The sequence below is a fragment of the Gouania willdenowi genome, chromosome 12 (genome assembly GCF_900634775.1).
Source record: "Gouania willdenowi chromosome 12, fGouWil2.1, whole genome shotgun sequence".
NCBI lineage: Eukaryota > Metazoa > Chordata > Actinopteri > Blenniiformes > Gobiesocidae > Gouania > Gouania willdenowi.
In genome coordinates, this window is record NC_041055.1 from 30,858,318 (window position 1) to 30,870,260 (window position 11,943).

General features: G+C 36.3%; 1 protein-coding gene across 1 annotated transcript; it reads left to right on the forward strand.

Annotated features, from left to right (window-relative positions):
* The first annotated feature begins 4,671 nt into the window (after nucleotides 1–4,671).
* Nucleotides 4,672–10,195, forward strand: LOC114473097 (torsin-1A-like). Its single transcript, XM_028462493.1, has 5 exons — nucleotides 4,672–4,938; nucleotides 6,366–6,631; nucleotides 7,707–7,882; nucleotides 9,129–9,256; nucleotides 9,360–10,195. Exons 1-5 carry the CDS (start codon nucleotides 4,761–4,763, stop codon nucleotides 9,608–9,610), a joined length of 999 nt encoding a protein of 332 aa, XP_028318294.1. The 5' UTR covers nucleotides 4,672–4,760; the 3' UTR covers nucleotides 9,611–10,195.
* The last annotated feature ends 1,748 nt before the right edge of the window (nucleotides 10,196–11,943 follow it).

Below are 11,943 nucleotides of genomic sequence, written 5' to 3' on the forward strand. Positions count from 1 at the left end.
TACATATAAATGCACAAAACAACAACAAAAATACATCAAATTACTCCAAATACATACATAATTACAAAATAATTGCAAAAAGAACAAAAATGCACAAAATGACAAAATGAAACATACAAAAATACAGAAGAATTGAACAAAAAAACACAAAATTCCCAAAATGACTCCAAATGCACACAAGAAGACAACTACAAAAAGAATAAATAGAAAAATAGATTAAATTACATAAGAAATCACAAAAATACATACCAGTAAAAACAAAAAACGATGCGTAAAACATGAAGTTAGAAGGAATTCCCATGAAACAATAATAATATACTTTAAATCTACAGCTATTTATCAAGTAATAAAAGACAAGGCGGGAAATAGTGTTTTTATTGAGGCTCACTTTATTAATGTCCCACTTCTGTCCTGTAGGGGGAGCTGTAGTTCACATTTTAATGAACAGACACTTCTTATCCTGTAGCGTCATCCAGTGGAGAGAATACATTTCATTTATTTCATTTTCATTTATTTATTTAGGACACATTAAAGAAAAAAACAACATTAAAGGAGGCAATGAATCCCAAAGGGATTTTATAAAAGTTCCACTCCTTTCAATACAATAAACACAAACAATTTAAAATAAGGGCTAAAAAATAAACACTTTGAAATTCATGAGGAAAAATAATATATAAACAAAGTACACAAAAAACAATATCAAAGGACAATGAAAATAGTAATTAAAAGAAAATAAATTAATCTTGCACTTGGAAGCATCAGGAAATATTAAATTATGTTAAATATGTTTTTATTTAAAATCTGGACTTTAATCACAGTGTGATGTTAGTATTAATAATAATGACCAATCTGAACATTAATTCATGACCGTTATTTTGTATCTTTCTCTCATTTTATGCGTTTTTGTTGTTGTTTGTATATTTTTTTCCGTGAGTTTTCTTTCTTGTCGACGTTTTGTGTATTTTGTTTATTAACTTTTGTTGTTCTTTTGTATTTTTTTTGCTGTCCTTTTGTGTATTTTTCTGAATTTGTGTCTGTGTTTTAGTCACTTTTTGCTCTTGTTTTTTGTATTGTTTTAATTTTTTTTAGAAGAAAAAGTTTGTCACGTTATATTAAATGTGCTTTCCGGTGACTTCCGGTGTAAATGATTAACCGGAAATGCCCAAAATTATTCACATTTTTATTATCTCTTAGATGAACAAAGAAATAGCTAAAATAAGGAAATAATAATATTAGTAATAATACGATATTGAAAAAATAAATAACTGAAAATAAGAAGTTTGTAGACAACCCCACACTTCTGTCCCTCGTTGCATAACCCATCATTCTGCTCACACTACTTTACACCATCTACACTGATGTCCACCCCATATATCATTACATATGACCAGGATTCTGCAGGACGTTTAATGATAGCCTAACCACTAGGAACGAGTGTATCATAGTGTATCGTGTTTTTGCTGCAGTCTGTGCCTTCTCCTCATCCTCCGAGGGTTCTCTTTTCTGTTTCAGGGGTCTTGATGCTGGAGCTGGCAATTCCTGATCAACAGTTCGCAGCTCAACTAGTCTAGAACACTCTGATGGACTATCCTTCTATTCTATTCTATTCTATTCTGTTTGCCCTTCTGTTCACTAACCCCAACCAGCGGAACCAGATGTTCTCCACCTCTGAACCTGGTTCCGCTGGAGATTTCTTCCCATAAAAAAGAGGGAGTTTTTTCTTCCCACTGTCGCTAAATGCTTGTTCTTGTGGATCTTGTTGGGTTGGACTTTATATATGTTGTTAAGCGCTTTGAGCTGACTTAGTTGTAATTTGTGCTATATAAATAAAATTGAATTGAATAGCATTTATCAAGACTTTATTGAACTTTATTTTTTATGTTTCCCCCCGAGAATGTATGATTATATGACCTTGAACTACAGGGAGAGCTACTCATACAGGTTAGATAATGTATGAAACCTACAGTAAAGCAACCCTCTGATGTAACCTGTTGAAAAGCGGAAGTGAAAGTATAAGTGTAATAAAGCTGGACTGTAGTAGTTGTAAAGCAGCTGTGGCTCACAGACGAGCAGCTTTAATTCAACGCTATGAGGCTGTTCTACATGTGTGTGTGTGTGTGTGTGCTGGTTCTGCTCAGCGAGATCCTGCAGGTCCACTCAGATGAAGGTGTTGTCATTATTCAAGTTTAAATGGCTTCTTTAAATCAGGAACTGTTGCAAACGGTAATTTGTGGTGCACACACACACAAACACTCGTAGTGCGCGTACACACAAACACTCGTGGTGCACACACACAAACACTCATAGTGCGCGTACACACAAACACTCGTGGTGCACACACACAAACACTCGTGGTGCGCGTACACACAAACACTCGTAGTGCGTGTACACACAAACACTCGTGGTGCGCGTACACACAAACACTCGTAGTGCGTGTACACACAAACACTCATGGCACGTACACACTCGTGGTGCACACACACAAACACTCGTGGTGCGCACACACAAACACTCGTGGTGCGCGTACACACAAACACTCGTGGTGCACGTACACACAAACACTCGTGGTGCACACACACAAACACTCGCGGTGCACACACACACAAACATGGTGAGCCGAGCAGGAGACAGGGATGTCGGCGGTCTGCCTTTTCTTTGACAGCCGTGGGGGGCTTCGGAACAGAGTAATTTCTGAGTGTGGGGGCAAGGAAAGCACTGCACAGCTTTAAGTCTTCTGACGGAAAAGATAGAGCAACAGCGCCTGGCGGTAAAATCCAAGTAGGGTCCATCTGTGGACAGTTGAGCTGCTGCTCATAGTAGGTGGGACTAGCTGCGGCGGATTTTGCACCATTGTTGTTGTTGTTGTTCCCTCAGGCCATTTGTACTATATACACATAGGTGTTATATTGTAATATAGTGTATAATTCGAATTTTTAAAATAGGTTGTATTTTTTTTCAATGGTTTGTGATGCAGAATTGCGTAATATGTGCACACTGTGTATAGACTTAAAAAATAATAATAATAATCTTTATTCATTTATTCAACTGCAGTTGACAGTCAAAACATGTCAGGAGATGAAAAACCTTGTCTTAATAAATGAAATCTTAACATAAAAAACTCATTTTAGTTCAGGGGTCAAATGGACCACTTTGACTTCAAGTGGGCCACAGATCTTAAGTGGGGAAAAAAGAACAACTAACATTATTGTGCCTATTTAATTCACTTCAGACAGACTTGATTTTGTTTCCACTTTTTGTGGAATTTAGAGAAATTTTGTGGAACTGTTTGTGAGAAATTACAAATTTGTGGAAAAATATTGTGGAGTTGGTGAATTTGAGATATCTACAACTGGATTATTTTGTAATTTACACAATAATTTATGTTTTTTTTCTGCAATTTTTTATTTCTCCTGCGGGCCGAATGTGACGCTCTAAAGGGCCGGATTTGGCCCCCGGGCTTGAGTTTGACACCCAACCATTACTGAGTAAATTATAAGTTTTTTTGTTTTAAAATTATCAACGGACATTGTGAAACTACAAAAAATAAAATAAACAAACAACAATCAAAGGCATCACATCATAGCTGACCAATCAGAATAAACGTAACTCTCGGTGCCAAAACAGCATTAAGTAGAGATTATTTTCTCAGTTTTATCATTCATAAATGTAGCTATACTTAAAGCCTGATGATCTTTTTATTTTTAATTTAATTAAATTTTAGTTTTTTTCTGAATTGATCAGATGAAAATAAGTAAATAAAACCACAGAAAAAACATACAGAAAAACGTGGCCAATTTTTTTGATTTACTTATTTTTATCTCTATTCTCAAGCTCTAAGTTTTTTTTTATTTTTAATTGAATTAATTTATGTTATTTAAGTACATTTTGACAAACCTTTTATTTTGGAAAATAAATGTAATTGTGCAAGATTTACACGAGATGTTTACTGTATGCAAAGGAACTGTGGCAAGATTTATTTAACGTTGGGGGAAAGAAAATAATAACTTTCTGAGGTGACAATTGACGAAGTACAAATGCTTTGTTACTGTACTTAAGTTGTTTTCTCTAATATCTGTACTTTGCTTGAGTTTTTTTTTTTTTTGTGACTTTTTACTTTTACTTTTTTCAAACAAATATCTGCACTGTCTACTCCTTACATTTTAAAAATGAGCTTGTTACTTTTAAGACCTTCAAAGGTGACGTCACCACGTAAAACGACGCAAAATGTTGGAAGTTAGTTTGAGCTTTTTTTCTTTTCTTTGTTAGACAGGTCCCTTAGTTTTATGGTTAATATGTTCAAATTTTTTTAAAACGTTAAACTCAAAGCTGCTGCTTTAATTGAGCATTTGCACTTTTTTTTTTTTCTTTTCTTATAACATTTCATTTACACAATGTATTTATTGTGAGTGCTAAATTCTCCAGGTGTTCATAAAGGGTATCAGATTAAACATGTTTCCATTTACCAGTTTTCTACAAGTTTAAAATAAATAAATAAATAAAAGATATTGAATTTGCTGGTTTAAAAACCCTGTCTTATTACTAAAGGGACATTGGTTTAACTTTTTTTTTTTTTTTACTTCAGTACATTTAGTAGCATGTGTTTCATGTATGACTTACATCTACAGGAGGTTATATTCTGACAGTAAAGCGACCCTCTGATGTAACCGGTTGAAAAGTGAAAGTATAAGTGTAATAAAGCTGGGCTGTGGTGGTAGTGGTAACGCTGGCGTGGCTCACAGAGGAGTTAATAATTCGACGCCATGAAGCTATTGTCCATGTGTGTCCGTGTGTGTGTGCTGGTTCTGCTCAGCGGGATCCTGCGGGTCCACGCGAACCCGTTTGTCGTTGTTGGTGGGCTCGTGGCGAGCGGAACTGCGCTCTACAGTTACATTTACCACGAAAGGTGCAACTCGAACTGGATCGGTTACAACCCCAAAGGTACGGCTTTACATTCAGTCACTAACAGTTTGTTTGGGTTTTTTTTTTTTTTATTATAAACTTTTCAACCGAGTCAAGTTTAATCGGTATTTTCGGGTGTTTCCGGTTAACCATTTACACCGGAAGTCACGGGAAAGCATTTAATAACATAAAATAAAGTTTTCTCTTTATAATAGAGGTAGATTATACTCTATACAATAGACAATTTGTGCATATATACACGTATACATAGATATTAATGCACTAGCATACAAGACAAAACACAAAGAAAGAATAAAGTACATAAAGAAAAAAAACATGATTATAATTAATATCTCAGCTAGGTTTTTTATTTTAAATCATTACAGCAACAATAATAGTAAAACTATTACGCTATTAATATTATTATTATTACTATTATTTTTCATTATATTAGTATTGTTGATATAATTCCCACTATTATTATTATTATTATTACTGCTACTATTTTTATTATTATTACTATTATTATTGTTAATTAATTACTACTATTATTCTTATTATTGTTACTATTGTGTAATTCCTACGACTACTATTATTATTTTCATTAATACTACTATTTTAATATGCTTATTACTATATTATTATTCCTACTACTTATTATTATTATTATTATTGTTAATATAATTACTACTATTAGAATTACTATTATTGTTAATATAATTGCTACTATTAATATCATTATTATTACCACATATCATTCAGTTTGCATTATTCATAAGATTAGAGATAAAATTAGCCACTCCCTGCCTTCACCTGGGCCTGCTGTACCATTAAATGTAAATAGGCCTAACCTAAACTGTTTCACACATATAGGACTTCAGGAACTTAACTCTATTATTTCATCCTCCAAACCATCGACCTGCCTTTCAGATCCGATCCCAACTAAGCTGTTTAAAGAAGTTATTCCCCTGGTCTGCCCATCTTTGTTGGAGACAATAAATATATCCCTATCAATAGGCTACGTGCCACAGTCCTTTAAAGTAGCTGTAATCAAACCCCTTCTCAAAAAACCTACTCTTGATTCCAGCACTTTAGCAAACTACAGGCCTATATCTAATCTTCCTTTTATTCCAAAGATATCCATAATTATATAGAAATTGGTTACAAATCTAGGACATTTAAAGTGAAGACCCTGTTGGAACTGATATCTGTCACTTATTGGTTGGATATTGTCTGTTTTTTTTTTACATATTTTGTATTTTAAATATGCATACAAGTGCAAACTAGTGCACAATACTGTTGAAATTACTCGTTTTCGAGCATAACATCCGTGGCCCTCTTGAGATTAAACTGCTCCGTATTTGGCCCCTGAACTAAAATGAGTTTAACACCCCAGGTTTTGGACATTGCCAAATCTATAAAGTGCTGTCAATAGTTCTTACGTTTTTCTCGTTTCATCTCTGAAGGCCTCAAGGATGACCTGAAACAGAAGCTGTTTGGACAACATATTGCTGCCCCCGTCATTTTCCAATCTGTGACGGGATTCATGAGCAGCACCAACTCACAGAAGCCCTTGGTGCTCTCTCTGAATGGGGTGACCGGCACTGGAAAAAATCACATCAGCAAAATAATTGCCAAGAACATTTACAGGAAAGGAATGGACAGTAGCTTTGTGCATCTTCTACCAGCTACTAAGTTTTTCCCACATGTCGAGAATCTCTCTCAATACAAGGTTTGGACTTTAAATAAATACCATAGAAGTAGTGTTGGAAGGTATACTGGTTCATGCTGAATTCTGGAGTTTTCTTTAACTTTTGTTTAACCCTCCTATTATCCTCAAATATTACTGACACATTTTATTCTTGGGGTCAATCTGACCCCAGGGATATTTGCCTTCAGAACATTGACAAAGTTTTTGTGTAAGACACTTTGTTATTATTCGTTGTGCCCTTGATAATGAAACCCTGACCTCTTCTCTAGCGCCACCATCAGGACACACTTTTAAATTATAATTAATTAATTACTCAACGCTGCTCTGGGATTAATTGAGCATTTGCATGTTTTTCTTTAAAGGAGCATAAACATTCATTTTAAGTTTTTTTTAATGCTAATGAGTGATGAAGCGCTCAAAACCAAAGAGAATGAGCTCACGCATATTTCTACCTTTTGCCTTCAAAAGATTGTGTGATACATTTTCTACTGCTGTTCTTGGCATGAATTTCTGATGCAGTTCTGCGGAAGTGAAGTCAAATGACACTGGTGGTGACGTCAAATGAGATGACGCTGTTGCACGTACTCGACAGCTAAAACATCTTGGGGTCAAATTGACCCCAGAGGAACACAACTGTGTGAAACATACATTCAGAAAATATCAACATGATAATTTTATGCTATATTCAATTGTATGCATCCAATTAGGAAAAGTCATAAAATAAGAGCTTAAAAAACCAATGCAACTATTATTTTTTTAATGATAAACATTGAATGGGGTCAAATTGACCCCATGGATAATAAGAGGGTTAAATAATGAGTTTTCTATACACCTCAATATATAGCGGCTCAACGCTGCTGAGAGCCGGCATTCAGAGGCCGCTCAGTCTTCCCTTAAAGTCCAAGATTCTTTAATGGACTTTGGTGTGGATACAAATGAAAGTAAAAAAAGATAATTCTAAGCTTATTTAGTGCAGTGATTATTCTCTGAATCATTTCAAACTGTGGGCAAAACCCACTCATACCGCCCAGCACTACTGAGAAGTTGATGATTTGTTTGTCTGTGTGGAATTCATTTACTTTTCCTTTCCTTTTAGACTTGGTTACAGAACTTCATTGAAGACAATGTCCGATCATGTGAAAGGTCACTGTTCATCTTTGATGAAATGGACAAGATGCATCCTGGATTGATTGACATCATAAAGCCATATCTGGACTACCATGACCATCTGGGTCAAATTTCTTTTCGCAACTCCATCTTCATCTTCCTCAGGTTTGTCACTTTAGAATAAAATAACTGCACTAAAAACAAGAGCAAAGCAACAATGGAAAAATGTGACAAATGGCCAGTGTTTAAACCTAATATTCAGCCTTTAGACATTAATACAGCTCTTTATTTTATCCTAGATTTATATTAACTATATTAGTGCTGCATGATTTTGCATAAATTAAATTCCCAGATTTATTTACTGACAACCTTATTTTCAAGTTTGATTTTTTTTTGTTCCTAAAAAATTACTAATTTGTTGCAACGAAATACTAACATGTGGCCACGAATGACTAAAATACATACATTAGTATATCACGGCCAGAAATTAGCCGCTTGTCTTAGCTGCTAGCCTTAGCTGCTGGCCTTAGCTGTTAGCCTTAGCTTCTCGCCTTAGTTCCTGGCCTTAGTTGTTAGCCTTAGTTGCTGGCCTTAGCTGCTACCCTTAGCTTCTGGACTTAGTTGCTAGATTTAGCTACTAGCCTTAGCTTCTAACCTTAGCTGCTAGCTTTAGCTGTAGCCTTAGATGCTGATTTTAGCTGCTAGCCTTAGCTGCTAGCCTTGGCTGCTGACCTTAGCTGCTGGCCATAGCTGTTAGCCTTAGCTACTAGCCTTAGCTTCTGGCCTTAGCTGCTAGCCTTAGCTCCTGGCCTTAGTTGTTAGCCTTAGCTGCTGGCCTTAGCTGCTAGCCTTAGCTCCTGGACTTAGTTGCTAGATTTAGCTACTAGCCTTAGCTGCTAACCTTAGCTGCTAGCTTTAGCTGTAGCCTTAGATGCTGGTTTTAGCTGCTAGCCTTGGCTGTTGACTTTACCTGCTGGCCTTAGCTGCTGGCCTTAGCTGCTGGCCTTAGCCGCTAGCCTTAGCGGTTGGCCTTAGCTGCTGGCCTTAGCCGCTAGCCGTAGCTGCTAGCTTTAGCTACTAGCCTTAGTTGCTGGCCTTTTTTTACTAGCCTTAGCCACTGGCATTAGCTGCTAGCCTTAGCCGCTGGCCTTAGCTTCTAGCCTTAGCCACTGGCAGTAGCTGCTAGCCTTAGCCGCTGGCCTTAGCTTCTCGCCTTAGCTGCTAGGCTTAGTTGCTAGGCTTAGCTGCTAGCTTTAACTGCAAGCCTTAGCTGTTAGCCTTACCTGCTGGCCTTAGCTGTTAGCCTTAGCCACTAACCTTAAAATGGATGAATCACACTTTTGCATGTGAACGTTATAATATAGTTATATAAGTTATAACATGTTTTTCCTTTTTTCTAACGCTCTTATAGCAATAGTGGGGGGCAGGAAATTGCACAGACTGCCTTAGATTTCTGGAATGCAGGATTGGATCGACAGAAGATTACGCTGAAAGACCTGGAAAAATCAGTTTCCGTTTCATCATTCAACAATGCTGGTGGTAAGTGACGGTCCCATCAGATCTGATCTACTGTAAAATACACACTTTACTATAATTGCTTAAAACAATACCTGTTTAATTCTGAGGTATCGCATCCCTTTAGGTGGCTTTTACGAAACATTTCTGATCGAGAGCGGCTTGGTGGATGTCTTTGTTCCTTTCCTGCCTCTTGAGAAGCATCATGTCAAACAGTGTGTCCTGGCTGCGATGGCAGAACGAAACCTTGAGCCTAATTTAACGGTGGCTGAAAAGGTCGCCGAGGAGTTAATCTATTTCCCCAAGCATGAGAAACTGTTTTCTTCCAATGGCTGCAAGACCATCGAGAAAAGGCTGCCGTTCCACTTGTTTGTTTGACCACTAGTTGCTGACTAATGGGAAAATGTAAACAAAGGTGTCTGCAGCTGGTAAAAACAGTTTAGTATTTCCTGATAAACCATACATGGGCATCTGATGGTCCGGGGGTCTCATGCAGCCTCATTTCTAATTTTGTGCGGCCCCAAAAAAGAACAAACACAAAAAATTACAGAAAAATACACAAAATTGACTCCAACGACAACAAATACATAGAATTTACTCCAAAAAACCAAAACAACAACAAAAATGCACTAAATTACTGATAACAAAAACAGACCAAAATGAAAGAAGAACTCACAGAATTGACTCTAAAAGTATGGAAATTACTTCTTAAAAGACACTTAATGACAGAAAACATACACAATAGGACAACAAAATTCCACAAAATGACTAAAAACACAAAAACACCCAAATTAAGAGGAAAATACACCAAAGAACAACTTCTAATACATAGAATGTATTTCAACTTGCCAACAGATCAACAAAAATACACTAAAAGACAAAAAAAAAAACACAAAATGAGAAAACAAATGACGAAAAATTATAATAATACACAATATAAAGGTGTCCCATCTTTGAAGCAACGATATAACTTTTAATATATACATCGATTTTATATAGCGCTTTTCTGGGTACTCAAAGTCGCTTTACAATGATGGGAGCAGTGTTGGGGGTCTGTGCCTTGCTCAAGGGCACCTCGGTAGTGCTTGAGAAGTGCCCTGGCACCTCTCCAGCAACCAGAACAACTTCCGTTCTTTTGGTCCGTACTGGGACTTGAACTGGCAACCCTCCGGTTCCCAACCCATGTCCCTACGGACTAAGCCACTGCCCCAACTTTTGAAATGTTGGATAACAAAGTTTTTGCACCTCACACTTTACAGCTCCATCAATGTCTTTCTTTTTTAGTGATTTTCACCTCCACCATTAATGCTTTTATGATGAATGACTCAGTGCTCACTCAAACATGCCTCATTCTACTGTAAATGTTATGTTCGTTCTGCTCACATACAGTGTTTAAGGGGTTAAATATGGAGTCCTTGGAAATATTTGGTTTAATTTCCAGTAATTCAATCATCTTCCAAAGTGTTTTACTTTACAGTGTTAGGATTTTATGATATATAGTAACTGTCATTTAGTAAGGGTTTGCATTGCCTTATACGATTCATGATTTGTGTGTCACGATACAATATATATTGCGATACTAATCAGTACGATATACATCACGATATATTATAATATATATAAAGTACAAAATGGTATTAAATACAATGTATTATTATTTTTTTAAACTTGCAACAGGAAGTAAGGATAACTAACTGTAATTCAAGTGCAAATATCAAAAAGAGGTGTTATGTTTATCAAACTGTCAAATTACATTTTTCCAAAAATTTTAACGTTTGCATCTACAACAGATTCTAATTCTGTTAAAGTCTTAAATTCTTTAAAAAAAAAAAAAAAAAAGTGACCACATACATCTATATAAGTGCCCAGTATGTTTTATGAAAATAAAGTGCAATCAACTTCCAGCTAAAATGCATTGAGAAGTGATGTAGTTTAACAAAGTCTGATGGTGCGTTCACTGACACCTAGTGACCGGGTGTTTACGTGCTATGTGGAAGTTAGCGCATTTACATGGTTTTTTTCCGTTAACAACATGATTTTAAAAAATCAAGTATTTTTTAAACCTCCTTAATTACTAGTCTGTTTCAGTATTACATTTTACTTGTGATAAATGAAGGATGTCATTTAGAGCCCATATGTAGCCGTGGGATAAAAATAGAGGTGTGAATCGCAACACATCCCTGGGATATCAAATTGCTGCATTTCAAAGTGATCAGGATCATCTCTCTATAAAAGAAAGGAATATCTGTCTGTGTGTTCCTCAAATATTTCTGCGAATCAGGCTCAGATTGACCTAAGACTTTCAATCTGGGTGTGCGATGTTGGATTTGTTTGGACGCCCCACCTCCTGAATAGACGGACTCAGTGATGATGTCATCAGTCCTAGCTCTACAGTGATTATGTCATCAGTCCTACTTCAACAATGACTGTTGCTCGTGGAACATGCACATGGCTGCTGCTCGGTTCAAGGGTGTGCGACGTCGGATTTGTTTGGACTGGAATGATACCGTTAATAAATTATCTCTACAAAAGCAAAGAATTTACTAAATGCTTTACAAATTCCATGTGCATCTAAACTGACTGTTGTGAATTACTGACACTAAACGAGTCCAGACCGAGTCTGTTCCGGTCTGAGGAGATCTAGATCCATGAGGACAACAAACTGGAATCAGAATAGATGAAGTTCAACTCCCTACAGTGTCCTTGCTAAA